The sequence below is a fragment of the Grammomys surdaster genome, unplaced genomic scaffold (assembly GCF_004785775.1).
Source record: "Grammomys surdaster isolate TR1022 unplaced genomic scaffold, NIH_TR_1.0 279, whole genome shotgun sequence".
Classification (NCBI taxonomy): Eukaryota; Metazoa; Chordata; class Mammalia; order Rodentia; family Muridae; genus Grammomys; species Grammomys surdaster.
In genome coordinates this window covers 10,929,751-10,945,694 of record NW_021604720.1, presented here as the reverse complement: position 1 = coordinate 10,945,694, position 15,944 = coordinate 10,929,751, and the positions used below count along the sequence as shown (strand labels likewise).

At 43.3% G+C, this 15,944-nt stretch overlaps 1 protein-coding gene across 3 annotated transcripts in view; it reads left to right on the top strand.

The window, feature by feature from the left end:
- Ttc7b (tetratricopeptide repeat domain 7B) overlaps positions 1-15,944 on the top strand; it is a 209,923-nt gene that overhangs the window by 28,650 nt on the left and 165,329 nt on the right. For all 3 annotated transcript variants that reach the window (XM_028777279.1, XM_028777276.1, XM_028777277.1), the window contains one exon: positions 7,070-7,200. In XM_028777279.1, the coding sequence (XP_028633112.1) occupies positions 7,070-7,200 (131 nt within the window). The remainder of the gene's footprint in view (positions 1-7,069; positions 7,201-15,944) is intronic.

Sequence of the window (15,944 nt, the reverse complement as noted above, 5' to 3'; positions counted from 1 at the left end):
GTGTGTGTGTGTGTGTGTGTGTGTGTGTGTGTGTGTGTGTGTGTGTGCAGGCATGTGCTTACTACAGGGCACATGTAGAAGTTTGAGAACAACCTTGGATGTTGGTTCTTGTCTCCTACCTTGTTTGAGGCTAGGTCTCTCATTTTTCCACTGCATATACCAGGGAGCTGGCCGGTAAGCCTTTGGGGATTTTCCTGCCTCTGCTTTCCTCAGCTCCATAGGAGTGCTGGGATTACAGGCAAATGCTGTCACACTTGTCTTTGTTTGTGTTCTGGGCATCTGAACTCAGGATCATGGCAAGTACTTTACCCACTAAACCATCTCTGCGGCCAACATAAACATTTGTAAAAGAAATAATGGCTAAACACTTTTTAGTTTTTACAAGACTATAAACACTGGTTTCTAGGATTCTTGGTGAAGGTCAAGTACTTTGTAATACAAACTGCTCATAGCAGATAAAGTTGTAAGATAACTAGAAAAAGAAACCCACCTAGGTGAACAAACAGAAGAGTGGTAAACAGGGTTCTTGTCAGGAAACACCCAAATGAGATTTTAGTAGAGCAATATCTTTAGAGGAAGACTAGGAGGAAAAAGCAAACCACCTACCTTTAGTTCCCCTTTAGTGAAATCTTCAACAGTGGAGATCAGATACAACATGTCCTGGGCATAATGCAGCTAAGAGACCAGTAATCGTAGGACCATACGACCAAGTATATTAAAGGGATTGCTGTGGGCAGAAGAAAAAGGCCCTTAAAGGAAGTATGAATCAACACAGATGAATGCTTAGCACGGAGAGCACAGCTGTTTCACTGAAAATAGAGAAGCACATTTCTTTAAGATATAACTGACTACTTAATAAAAATAATAGCTACTCAAGATAGGGTTTACACCCTGCATAAAAGTAACATGCATACAGTAAACAGATACTAGCTATAAAGGGGCAGGTGAAAGCGTGCAGTTGTAACGGTTGTTTACAGAATGTGAAGTTATTTGAAGCAGATCATAACAGGTTAAGACCAAAAACAACCAACACATTTTGATAGTATGTTAGCAAGTAAGAGAAATAAACACTAGCCAAACCGAAGGCAGAAAAGAGGAAGAAAACACAACACAGAGGCATGTGTGACAAACACAGTTTCAGTGAATGTCATTGTGGGGATTTGTTTGTTAGTTGTTGTTGTTGTTTTAAGATAGAATTTCACTGTGTAGCCCAGGCCTACACAGAGTACTAAAGATTACTGTGTTTGACTAAATGTAAATGTTCCAAATACTCAAACCAAAAGATCATCAGAATGGAAAATAAGGGAAGTTTGAATGTTGACTGTAGGAAGTATTTAAAATATACTGACAGAGTAGACTGAGAGGGAAAAGGATAAGAAACCTGCTGTGGTCACACTAACCATGGGAGACCTGGAGGAGCTGGATTAAAATCTGCATAGGTGGTGTTGAACCAGGAAGTCAATCCATTAAGCATAATAACAACTCTGAAGTTTATACACCCAGTTGCAGAGCTTTGAAATACATGAAGTGAAAGTTGATAAAACTTCGCAGAGAAGCAGACATAGTTTGTGTTGTGTTGTGACTCAGTAACCCTGTCTCAATCATGGCTACAGCAGGAAGACAGATGTGTAAGTTATAGAGAGAAGCCAGGAGACAGTGTGCTGACTCGGATGGCATCCTTCCTAACAGCAGAACACACTCTCTTCTAGCACAAGACTGACCGAGAGCAACTGTATTCTAGGTCAGAAACAAGTTGTGACAAAGTTAGAACTCAACTATGTTCTGCACTGCATGTCAGTGCTCCCCAGGACTGTCTTCAGGACATCAGCAGGAAAAGAAATGCCCACGCCTCAGAAAAGCTATTCGTGCTTACTGGTTACTACCGAAACAGACACTGGTTACTACCGAAACAGACACAGCCTAAAATCGGTAAAGGTGAAAGGCATGGAAGGAAGTGCTTAGGAACGAGCAGGCTGGAACGTGGATTTGTCCTCTCCCGGCAGGGTCCTGCAGGCAGCCATGAGTGTGATGTGCTCACAAGGCATCGGCGTGAGCATACACAGCTGTCGGTAACAGAAGACAGTCCAGAGACGCACCACTGGTGCCCATCAATTCTCTAGGAAGGTACATTTCATCTGGGAAGGAACAGCTTCAGCTGTATGGAATTAGGAAGCTGGAGGTCTGTTTGCACTTTCCAGCATATTTAAGAATGATGGCAGTGTGAGTCACAGTCTCGCTTCCCAAGTCTAGAGGAACATGTGTGGTAAAGCTTTGTAAATCCAGCTCAGCCTGTTTAAAGAAACATTGGATTTCATCAAAAGTTTGTTACCACTATTTACATGTAAAACCAAAAAAAAAAAAAAAAAAAAAAAAAAACCCAAACCAAGCAAACAAAAAGAAACAGGGAGGAGAAAGAGGAAGAAAGGAGTCATCATAGACTGCACAAATCTAAACACTTATATCAGAATATACAAAATATCTCAAATCAGTAAGAAAGCTGGCCACCCTGTACGTGTGTAAGACTTTAGCAGACGCTTGACTAGAGAAGATGTGCAGATAATAAATACTCACACGAACAGATGGATGGTTGGAGTCAGTAGTGATGGAAGTATTTCTAAACACTATGAGATGCTCTTACTTGTCCTCTTTGGGAGTGCTGCTTAAAAGTCAGACAGTAACAACGGCAGCTCTATGGAGATAGCACCCGCACACATTGCTGGACAGATGTAAGAAGGTGAAGCTAGCTTAGAAAAATAGATTGGCAATTTGAAAGTTAAAAAGAAACTTGTTGTGTGATCTAACAATTCCACCCTAGGTATCTGTTAGAGAATATTAAATATATTTCTTCACATGAAAACTGTCCATGAATATTTATAGCTCCATTGTTCATAATAGCCAGGGTGAAAACAACCCACATGTCTATAATTGGCAATTGGATAGAAAATGCAGCCTATCTGTGCAATGGAAAGAAAGCTATGAGAAGAGAAGCAGTGCTTGCTATAACCTGGATAAGCTGGAAGCATGCACTCGAAGAAGTCAACTCCCATCGGCACATGTGGCACCTTGTTTACGGAAAGCGTCCAGGAGGAGCAAGCTCTGATGGCAGATTGATGGTCTAAAGCTGACGGCGGGCGGGATGGGAGTGACTTCATCTGAGCAGAAAGCAGCATTTGAAGATGCTGAGAGGGGTACAGTAATAGAACAGAGCAGGACGAAAAGATCTGTTAACCGAGTCAGCTAAGATTTGACAAAGGAGCAAGGGCAGCTCAGTAGAGAAAGAACAGGCTTTAGCAGTGCTAGGACTGCTGAATAGCTATGGTCGGAAAAATCAGGGATAAAACCTAGTTATAGATCTTGCAAGTATTATGTCAAATAGATCACAAGCGTTACGGTAAAATGCAAAACTACGGAACTTAGAAGACAACAAAGGAGAAAACTAGGTGATTTTGTGTTTACCAAGGAGTTACAACATCTAAAGTCCAATCTATGAAAGAGAAAGTTGACAAAATTCGAATTTATTCAAGTTAAAATGTTCCAAGGAAGATGCCAGTAAAGAAATGAAAAGAGAAGTGATCGCTTGGAGGGCTGGGAGTGGCTTAACTGGTAAAGCACTGGCCGTGCAAGCATTCAGATCCAAGTCTAGAGACCTGCAAGCATTCAAATCCAAATCCAGAGCCCTGACCCACACATAAAAGCCTGGCAAATGCTTACAATGTCGGTCGGCACTAAGGAGCTTGAGATAGGAGGGCCCTTGGGGCCTGCTGGCCTGCCAGTCTAGCCTAATTGGCAAGCTCCAGGTTCACTGAGAAGCGCTGTCTCAAAAAGTGACGTGAGAGATAGAAAAAGACACCTGATTTCAGCTCCACCTGCCCTGACATGTGAAGACTCGTCTACACACAGATGCACAGATCTGCGAATACATTCTACAGACGTCATAGATTTTGGAAAAATATGTACAATATAAATATTGATTATAAAGGGCTTCCATTTGAAACATATGGGAAATACTTAAAACTCAACACTGAAATACTCCAAATATCTTCTAAATACCCCAATTGAAACAGAGCACAAAATTGATCCAGGCACCACTTTAAATAAGACATGCAGGTGGCAAATAAGTGTGAGAAAGTCCTTGACACAAGTCATCAGGGAAGTGCAGATTAATACAGAGTGAGATATCCCTGCACACCTACCTGTCTGGCTAACTCCAGCCATCACTAAGTGCTGGGCATGAGAAGAGCAGCAGAAACTCGCTCAGCCCTGCGGGTGCACAGCCTCTTGATCTTAGTCAAAGGCGGAGAAGCAATGTGGGGCCATTTCTTCCAAGGTTGTAACTTCAGCATAGTCTTGTATGTGATCTAGAAGTTGCACATCTTGGTAGTTACTAAATTAAATTAAAACTTATGTCTCCAAACAAAATCCTAACAAGCATGTTTATAACTACTCCAGTAGCCCAAACTAAGCAATCAAGCCAGCTGTTCAGTAGACAGGTAGGTAAGTGCACTGTTGGTTAGCAAGAGAAAGAAGTGAGCTAGCAAACAATGAAAAGACATGGAGGGACCGTCAGTGTGTATTGCTTCTGGAGAGAAGCCAGGCTATAAAGTCTGTGGGCTTCCTGATTCCCACTGTGTATAATGTTCTGGATAAAGCAAGCCTTAGAGACTGGAAGCTTAGTGGTTTCCAGGAGGATTGCGATGAATAGGTGAGCACTGAACATTTTTAAGGTGCTACATTGTGTTATGCAACAGTGGTAGATATGAGGAAGTATAGTTTATCATAGTCCAACTTTACCTCAGTAAGGCTTTGTTTTAGATTTATTTTATGTGTATGGTATTTTGTTGGCATGTATATCTATGCACCATGTGTGTGCAATGCCCACAGGCAGTATCATATAACCCAAGACTGGGGTTACAGACAGTTATGAGCTGTCATGTGGGTGATGGGTCCTCTGGAAGAGGAGCCAGTGCTCTTAATTACTGAGCCATCCTTCCAGCCCTTCAATAAGACTTCTCAAAACCAACAGAGGCTCTGGCTGAGCTACTGTGGTCACAAAACAGTGACTACTGACTCCTAGGGCACTATGCTGATTGCTGGCTCCCTGTGAATAAAGGTGGCTCTTCTCCTTACACAGCCTGGTGCTCTCCTGTGGCTGTTTACGGCCTAGGGGCGTTTACACTGTGCTGAGAGCAACTTGGGTGATGCCCTTTTTCAAGACGGTGCAGATGAGGTTTTAGATTTTTTTTCTGATGCCTAGTGTATATACTTCCTTCTATGGAGTAGAGTTCACTTTGAATATTAGTACCTAACATGTATGTATATATGTATGTGTGTATATATGTATGTATGCATGTATAGTGATATATGCCAGCCAGGAGGCTAAAGACCTATTAACTGTCTGATTTGGGGCATAGCACTTTCTTTATCATGACAGGTCTCCATTTCTTAGCCGTAAAAGAGAATTGATCTTTCTGGTCCCTTCCAATTCCAGACTCAGCCTTCTAAATGAGCTGGGATGCATATCATGTCATAGGACATGTGCAACAGCAGAAATCCTGTTGTGAACATCTCCTCTGTCCTCCACTGTGTCTGTCTCTCTGCCTTTGGTGGATAGAAACTGAGTCTGATTTCCCTGGGGGTTGAAGGTCAGTTGGCACGAGGGTCAAGAAGTGTCTGTTCATCCTCACGTTGTTATTTTTTCAGCCTTTCATGCTTTTGTACATCTTAGCCCTAAACTCTGCCTTAGCAAAGAGTTTGCCCCATCTATGAGAAAAATGCCTTCAGTGTTCTGGGTTTTCTCTTGATCCAGAACTGAGAAATGAGCCATATGTTCTAATTACTCCTAAGCTCGTAGGCCCAAGTGTTGGTCCTAACGTAATAAGATTTCCCTAGTTTCTAAGTAATGCTCCCTCAGAGCATTAAAAACTTATTTCAAGGCGTGCCCCAGTGACCTAAAGACTTCTCACTAGCTGCCACCTCTTAAAAGATTCCACATTTTTTCCCATAGCACCACTCTGGGGGGCAAACTTTTAACTAAAGGCATTTGGGGACATGTAAGATCTAAACTAGAGTTGACAGACTTGCTTATATTCTTAAAAATTGTTGAAAAGCTTTGGCCATAGTTGAATGAGGGTCTTTGTATTAATCAGGACCATCCTGGGACAGGGTCAGTAGGAGATGGGACCTTTAGTTGACTGCTAGAACCCCCAAGGGAGCTGCTGGCATACCTTCCGTCGAGTCTGGAGTCCCAGGAACCTGAAGGTCCATGGCATAGGTTTCAGTCAGACAGCTGGCAGGCCCCAAACAAGAGAAGCCAGTGCTTCAGTTCAGGCAGGGAAAGACCATGCTTTTCTCTCTCCCAGCTGATTGGATGAGGCCTGCCCACTTAGGAAAGGCAACCTGCATACTCAGTTTACCAGCCCAAGTGTAAGTCACATCCAGAAAAACCCTACAGACACACCCAGAATGTTTGTCCAAATGTCCTAGCACTCTGTTGCCTGGTCATGCTGATATATAAAAATGACCACCATACTCTTCAGGACTGAGAGAGCTCCTGGTGAAGGGCCCTCTCAAATTCAAGCTGAATATCAAGGTAAAACAGACTGCATGTGTTGTGAGTGGCCCCGTTCTTCTATGACTTTAGATGTTCCTTCTGGTGCTCATTTTAATGTTCCATTTTGTCTTTAACTGAGGACAGTCAGGGTGTGCAGTGTCCCATGCCTTTAAAAGAGGACAGTCAGGGTGTGCAGTGTCCCATGCCTTTAACTGAGGACAGTCAGGGTGTGCAGTGTCCCATGCCTTTAACTGAGGACAGTCAGGGTGTGCAGTGTCCCATGCCTTTAACTGAGAAGCAGGGAGAGGCAAGTGGATCCTCTGTCTACTTAGGGAGTTCCAGACCAGCTGGTATTACAGAGTGAGACCCTGTCTCAATAAAAGAAGGACAGAGTTGAGGGTCACTTCTATGATAGCCTTTTACAGAGCAGACCTTTTTGTGGCCCTGTAGATCCAGACTTAGAGTGAAGTCCCATGAAAACCAACTTGTCTAATTTCTATGTGTTTGCTTTGCTCTTAGGACTTTGTTTAGAGAAACTGCCTGTTTCATCCTCTACCAGTAATCTCCATGTGGACCGGGAGCAGGATGTCATCACCTGCTATGAGAAAGCTGGGGACATTGCACTCTTGTACCTCCAGGAGATAGAAAGGGTAAGTAAGAACCATACGTTCATTCCGACTGATAGCACCCCGTTCCATGTGCCCACATCTGTTTGTGGGAATTTTAGCCTACCACTGTAAAGAAAGCCTTTGGCTTACTTGTCTGCCTCTGGGCATAAGCATTGCTTGCATTCCTGAGTGTTGTGGAGAAAGTAGTCATAGGTGTGGTACCTATGAAAAGATCTGGGTCAGTGTGTATCTGCAGGTATGGGCTGGCCATACCTTTACCACTCGTGTTCTCCTGGGTTAGGATTCATGCATCGTTGTGTGATCTTCACACCAGCAGGTATTTATTTACCCAGGGTTTAGGTAGCTTTACCTTGATAGTATGACAGAGGTCTGCTGGGGCTTTTTAACTAGTCTGTTTGGAGCAGGTTGTGTGTCTCCTGAGACTGTCTGCAGAGGACCTTGCAGTCAAGTGTTTGATCTGTGTCAGGGTAAGGAAAAGTGACAACTGATAAGAATGTCATGGAAGCAGAGACTGAGTAAGCAGAGTAGGCTTGAGGCTGGATGGGGTCAGGATTGAGACCAGGTATGGGGTCAAGGATGAAGTCAGGAATGGGGCCAGGGCTGGGGTCAAGGATAGAGTCAGGGATGGAGCCAGGGATGGGGTCAGAGGTGGGGCCAGGGATGGGGTGAGGGATAGGGCCAGGGATGGGGTGAGGGATGGGGCCAGGAATGGGGTGAGGGATGGGGCCAGGAATGGGGTGAGGGATGGACTAGGGATGGGGCCAGGGATGAATGGGCATCTTACCTGTACAGAAGGCTTTCTGTCTTTCCAGCCTGCTCTTTACAGAGGTCCTTCTTAGCTCAGCCTTAGTTTTTCCCTTCTGTAAAAAGCTCATAAAAATAGTCTCTCTCATGAAGCTCACGTGAGACATCTGTAAGATCGTGTGTATAAAGACACTTAGTCTAGGTCTAGGAGCACACTAGATTCTTGATGTCAGTGGTTTGTAATGACAATAACTCCAAAGTTTCTTCTGTAGTAGTTTCTTAGGCACTAGCCAAAACTAGGCTGTGATCTTAACGTTCTCAGATCCAGACACCACCTGTGGGCTTGTTTGAAATGATAACCAGTTTTGGAAGACTTGAGCACAATCAGAAGGCTTGCTTTCCCTGAGTTTTCTAGACCTTGGTTTCCATAATGATTAGAGGACGGAGAGGGACTACCTACGCCTGGCTGGCTCTGGACGGAGAGGGACTACCTGTGCCTGTCTAGCTCTTGTAGTTTTGTTGTCATCGTTTGCTTTGTTTTGTTTTTACATGTATAGAAGGGAAGTAATTCTTATGTAAATCATTTTAGAGTGTGTTGGTGGGTAGAAGGAGAGTCAGAATTGTCTTTGACAGGGAAAGCAGGATAGGATTGCAGGAACTGAAGAGTGGGTGGAGAACCTGTCCCTCCCCCTGCCTGCCTGCCATGGCCAGCACATGGCTGTGGATACTCAGTTCATCCTGGCTGAGCTTTGCTGCTGGCCACATCTCAGCTCGCTCAGAGACCTTTATTTCTCAGCTTACCATTTAGTTGTCCACTTTGGAGCTGCCCTTCCCTGAGAGGGACAAAGGGTTCATCTGTTGCATTTGTCTGCAGGGATACAGGAAGTGGCAGACAGGAGCTGCTGCCTGTTGTATTCATTCCTAACTCCCCAGTTACTGTTGAGTTCTTCAGCCGAACAGCAAGGAAATTCATATAATCATGGAATTCAAAAGATGCCTTCTTTCCCTGTGATCATAGGAGGCTTGTAGTGATCATCAAAGATATATTTTGAAAAGAAAATTAAGGCCCCAGGATACCGAGCAAGTTTGGTCAAAGCTACAATAGAAATCAACTCTTTGCTGACACCTCGTTCGGTCTCTAGGCCACTGCATGCTCACCGTCTTACCATCCACACACCCTCCCTGTGGAATGCAGCCCACAGGGACTGGACTGTGAGAGCCTCGGCTTCAGTGCCCCAGACAAGCTCCTTCTGCAGCCTACATTGAAATCTCAGCCTTTCCACATGACTCTTTCTGGCTCTGACTTTTCCACATGTGTTTCCTTCATGGACCTGCCCAGACTTCAGCAAGAGAGAGGTTGAATGAGCCAAACGTCTGTTTCTGCTACAATAGGAACTCAAAACATTGTATGTCGGTCAGTCTAGAAACTGAGAAAGTTGTGCTTAGTGGAAGTTCAGGGATTCACAGACCTTATTTGTTTTTAAGTCTTCGATCTCAGCCGACTTGATTTTGAACTTTTAAAGAATTATGCTGGAGTGAAAACAAAAACAGACTCTGAGAGGAGTGAAAGCCCTGGCAAGTCTGAGGCAGACAGAACCTGGCCTGCACCATCCTGGGAAGACAATCTGATATGCTTTTGCCTTGCTGGTCACGGGCAGAGGCAGAAGAGTGTACTTTCCCCTGCCCTTCTGCCATGCTGAGGTGAGGAGGCTGCTGTCTGCCAGGATTTACTGGCATTTTATTCTTGACTATTGACTGAAAAGTTTGTTCATTAATGAAAATAAAGTTTTAGGAGAAAGTCACACGTGCAGTTGCTGAGCAGAAGGGCAGTGACTGACCCTTCAAAAAGGGGCTGATCTCACCCTTCCCTTGGGTCTGCAGCTTCAGCTGGGAGAGGTGGCAGAGCAGGACAGTGATGTGTGTGGGTGCTGGAATCCTGTTGCAGATGCTGCTTAGCTGTGAGACTTGAAGGCATGTCACTTAACCTCTCTGTGTTCAGGAGCCTCCGCTATAAATAACCAAAATTACTGGCATGTTGTTACCATGACGAGCGGCCAGTTCATGAACTTCTTAGTATGTTGTTAGCACACATCAAATATTAGCTTAGTGTTCATTACAGCCTTTAAAGTTCCAGATGGTTAGATGAACATCTGGACTATTACAAGTTCATTGTCTTATTAGGGATGTAGAGACAAGTTTATGAAGTGTCCTTTCAGGGTCATGTAGTTGCCCTGTCTGTACTGAGACCTGCTTTTCCTGTGTCTCGGTTCTGGAGTGTTCTTCACACCCAGATGGACTTTGGCTTGTTCATTTATTTCTTGTGCTTCATCTCTCTCTTTCCATAGCAGAACTAGCAGGAGTTGAGTGGTTTGATTTCAAAAGCCTAGAGATCTGTCCTTTACAGAGACAGATCTGTATACCAGGTAGCATGCAGGGTGCTAGCCCTGGCTCATTCTTCCTCCTTGTTCCAAATATGGAGGTAGGGCCAAGGGAGATGAGTCCACGCGAGCTGTGTGTTAAATGTTTATTTAGAGTTGTCCTTGTTAAGTTAGGGTCATAGAGACACGGGCTGATGATCTTCTCTGATAGTTTGTTTTCTGAAAGAGAATAAAATATAACCAACATTATATGTATAAAATAATTTGATCAGACAAATCAAATCAGATAGCATTAACAGTGGCGCAGGGTGGCTTTTTTAGTTTCTATTCAGGTAGAGGCAGTATGCCAACAGCAAATGAAGTGTTCTGCCCTGTGGTACTGCTGGCAGGGCAGTGATACGGACAGAGATGACCTCATCCTTGCTGTCATAACCTGAGCCCTGCTTTTGGCACATGAAGTCATCCTATCTTTGGGTTTTGCATATACTGCCTGGCCAGCTGGTGGTGGCATTCTAGAGCAGGAGCCGGGCCAGGGTGCAACTCTACCCTCTGCTGACAGTTTATTTCTTCACACCCAATTTTGAAAAAGAAGCTAAGCTAAAGTGCCAGGCATTCGTAACTGTTTATGGGCCAATTTAGTGCTAAAGTTCCAAGAAGAAATACCAGGTCCCCAGGTATTACAGAGCACACCCTAGATTCCTTCTCCTGAATGAGCAGCTCAGAGAGCACAGGTCGCGACTTGACTTTATGATGTCTGCCATGCAAGGGAACTTGAGTGGCACAGCTGAGTGGTGGATCCAGAGTGGATTAGAGTGAGGTCAGCCTGTGTCTTGAATCAAGCTAGGTGCTCTGCTGAGAGAGGCAGAGCTGAGCTGCGGACACAGGCCACTGTGCTCATGGCGTTCAAAGGTGAGACAGTCGAGAGACCACGTCCTCCTTGCTCTCAGTTCCCGTTACGTCAGCCCATTCGGGGCACAGGCCAGCCCGTGAACACTTCCTAATGGAAATGTCCAGATGGACACCTAGCCTCTGCTCTAGCACCACTGATTTTGAGCCTGACATCTGGCTGCCTCCTACAACATTCCAGAAAAGTCTAGTAACCAGAGAGGAACGGTCACTTACGCTCATGTTTGTGCATTGTTGTAATCAAATCATCCCTCAAAACAGTAACACACTTTCTGTATGCCTTGTTCTCAGTTTATATTAAATTTTACATTACTTTCATGGTTATATATTACTTCAAGTGATACCTTATTATCCGGTCTAACTTGGCATCTTTCTTCAGGCAGCTTTTCCATTGCTTTATGTACATTATTTCCTAGGGGCAAACTTCCAGAAGTGGGGACATTTTTACTACTCTTGTTACCATGTACTGTAGCCATTACTTTGGCAGTTCAGGAGACTAGGCATTACTTTGCTTTTTGGCAAATTGTTACAAAATTATTTTCTAGGTGAACATAGTGTGTTGCGTGCTTAGTTTATGTTTTCAATTATTAATGGGATTGACATTTCCCCCATATTTTCTTAGTAAAAATAATAATTATTATTATAGTAAAGAATAGTATCAGTGATATATAGCTCAGTGGGAAAACGTGTTTGTTGCCAAGCCAGAAGACCTGAGTTCAATTATCAGGACTTACATGCTAGGGGAGAATCAGCTCCTACAAACTGTCCTCTAATTTACACACTCACTCTGCAGTGTATGCGATACCCCTACACACAATAGGGGAATGAATTTAATAATTCTAGAGGGTAGTGTTGCTGAGGTATGATCTACACATTGTGTCATTCATCCATTTAAGTTGTACAGTTCTGTGTAGCTTTTGTATTTATCTTTTAATTTATGTAGATGAGATAGGGTATCACCTGAGCTCAGGCCATCCTGCTTCCTCAGCTCCTGAAGTCACTGGGACCACAGACACACCTCAGTGTGGGTAACCATCTGCCCTATGCGTACATTCAGAGCAGTGTGAACATCTCCAGTGTTTAATCTCAGGATATTTTGTTTAAATATACATCTAGAAGGAAGCCTTGTACCCGCCTTCAGTCCGTCTCCATCCCATCCCTCCTCACAGCACTGAGCTAACCTTTTTGCCTCTGTAAATGTGCATGTTTCATAGAAAGTCACACAATTTCATATAAAGTCATATAGTACATGATCCGTGATGACTGGCGTCTTTGACTTAGCATAATATGCTCATGATCTGTTGCTGGGGTAGCAAACATTGGTACTTTCTATTGCTATATAATCTTTTATTGCATTTATTGTATTTTGTACTAATTACTTTTTGTTTTTAGTTATGTGTCTGTGTGAGGGTTTGTACATGTGAGGGCAGTGCCTGTGAAAGCCAGAAGAGAGGATAAGATCTCGTGGAGCTGAAGTTACAGGCACTTGTGAGCCACCGGACAGGGATGCTGGGAAACAAACTTGGGTCCTTTGCAAGAGCAGTGCACACTCAGCTACTGAGTTCTATTATTGTAAAACTTGAATGTTAGAATCCCCCCCCCCTTTTAGGATTTCAAAAGTTTTCCACTTTTCCATATTTAAAAAGAATTAACTCCCAAATCAATATTAGGGTTCAGTTTGATATAGTAGACATGATTAAATTTTTTGTTGCAAATTTCAGTGTCTCTTTGAGGAGGTTTGAATGAGAATGGCCTCCTTAAAGCTCATAGACTTGAATACTTGGTTACCATGGAGCAGCACTATTTGAAAAGATTGGGAGGTGTGGCCTTATTGGAGGAAGTGGTCACTAGGGGTGGGGCTTTGAGGTTTTAAAAAGCCTATTCCAGAAGTTCTTTTATTGTTGAGAATAGTTTTCGCTATCCTGGGTTTTTTGTTATTCCATATGAATTTGAGAATTTCCTTTTCTAACTCTGTGAAGAATTGAGTTGGGATTTTAATGGGGATTGCATTGAATCTGTAGATTGCTTTTGGCAAGATGGCCATTTTTATTATATTAATCCAGCCAATCCATGAGCATGGGAGATCTTTCCATCTTCTGAGATCTTCTTCAATTTCTTTCTTCAGAGACTTGAAGTTCTTGTCATACAGGTCTTTCACTTGCTTGGTTAGATTCACACCAAGGTATTTTATATTATTTGCAACTATTGTGAAGGGTGTCATTTCCCTAATTTCTTTTTCAGTCTGTTTATCTTTCATGTAGAGGAAGGCTACTGATTTGTTTGAGTTGATTTTATAACCAGCCACTTTGCTGAAGTTGTTTATCAGGTTTAGGAGTTCTCTGGTGGAAGTTTGGGGGTCACTTAAGTATACTATCATATCATCTGCAAATAGCGATATTTTGACTTCTTCCTTTCCTATTTGTATCCCTTTGACTTCTTTTTGCTGTCTAATTGCTCTGGCTAAGACTTCCAGTACTATATTGAATAGGTAGGGGGAGAGTGGGCAACCTTGTCTAGTCCCTGATCTTAGTGGGATTGCTTCAAGTTTCTCTCCATTTAGCTTGATGTTGGCTACTGGTTTGCTGTAAATTGCTTTTACTATGTTTAGGTAGGGGCCTTGAATTCCTGATCTTTCCAAGACTTTTATCATGAAGGGATGTTGAATTTTGTCAAATGCTTTCTCAGCATCTAGTGAGATGATCATGTGGTTTTTTTCTTTAAGTTTGTTTATATAGTGGATTACATTGATGGATTTCCGAATATCGAACCATCCCTGCATTCCTGGGATAAAACCTACTTGATCATGATGGATGATTCTTTTGATGTGGTCTTGGATTCGGTTTGCTAGAATTTTATTGAGTATTTTTGCATCGATGTTCATAAGGGAGATTGGTCTGAAGTTCTCTTTCTTTGTCGGGTCCTTGTGGGGTTTGGGTATGAGTGTAATTGTAGCCATCCCTGACCTCAAGCTGTACTACAGAGCAATAGTGATAAAAACTACCTGGTATTGGTACAGAGACAGGCAGGAAGATCAATGGAATAGAATTGAAGACCCAGAAATGAACCCACACTCCTATGGTCACTTGATCTTTGACAAAGGAGCTAAAACTGTCCAGTGGAAAAAGGACAGCATTTTCAACAAATGGTGCTGGTTCAACTGGAAGACAACATGTAGAAGAATGAAAATTGATCCATTCTTATCCCCTTGTACAAAGCCAAGTCTATGTGGATAAAGGACCTCCACATAAAACCAGATACACTGAAACTAATAGAAGAGAAGGTGGGGAAAAGCCTCGAATACTTGGGCACAGGGGAAAAGTTCCTGAACAGAACTCCAATGGCATATGCTCTAAGATCGAGAATTGACAAATGGGACTTCATAAAATTGCAAAGTTTCTGTAAGGCAAAGGACACTGTCAATCGGACAAAACGACAACCAACAAATTGGGAAAAGATCTTTACCAATCCTTCATCTGATAGAGGGCTAATATCCAATATATACAAAGAACTCAAGAAATTAGACTCCAGACAACCAAATTACCCTATTAAAAAATGGGGTATAGAGCTTAACAAAGAATTTTCAACGGAAGAAACTCGAATGGCCGAGAAGCATCTAAAGAAATGTTCAGCATCCTTAGTCGTCAGGGAAATGCAAATCAAAACAACCCTGAGATTCCATCTCACACCAGTCAGAATGGCTAAGATTAAAAACTCAGGTGATAGTAGATGCTGGCGAGGGTGTGGAGAAAGAGGAACACTCCTCCATTGTTGGTGGGACTGCAAGATGGTGCAACCACTTTGGAAATCAGTCTGGCGGTTCCTCAGAAAATTGGACATAGCATTACCCGAGGATCCAGCTATACCACTCCTAGGCATATACCCAGAAGATGCTCGAACATATAACAAGGACATATGCTCAACTATGTTCATAGCAGCCTTATTTATAATAGCCAGGAGCTGGAAAGAACCCAGATGTCCTTCAACTGAGGAATGGATTCAAAAAATGTGGTATATTTACACAATGGAGTATTACTCAGCTATTAAAAACAATGAATTCGAGAGGTTCCTAGGTAAATGGATGGAACTAGAAATTATCATCCTGAGTGAGGTAAGCCAATCACAAAAGAAGACACATGGTATTCACTCACTGATTATTGGATATTAGGCTAGAACCTTGAAATGCCCAAGATGCAACTCACAGGCCACATGAAGCCCATAAAGAAGGAAGACCAAGTGAGGGTGATTCGGTCCTTCTTAGAAGGAGCAACAAAATACTCAAGGGAGCAAATATGGAGACAAAGTGAGGGACAGAAACTGAAGGAGGGGCCGTCTCAAGACCACCCCACCTGAGTATCTATCCCATGTGCAATCACCAAAGGTAGATGCTGATGTGGAAGACAGGAAGTGCATGCTGATAAGAGCCTGATATGGATATCTCCTCAGAGGCCTTCAAGAGTCAGACATATTCAGAGGCAGATGCTCACAACTAGCCATTGAACTGATCATGGGGTTCTCAATAGAGGAGTTAGAGTGAAGACTGAAGGAGCTGAAAGGGTTTGTGGCACCATGAGGAGAGCAACAATACCAACCAACCACAGCTCCCAGGGTCTAAACCACCAGCCTGGGAGCACTTAGGGGGGGATCCAGGGCTTCAGCTGAATATGTAAAAGTGGAGGGCCCTGCTGGGCATAGGTGGAAGAAGAGAACCTTGACCTCATGAAGGCTGGATGCCCCAGG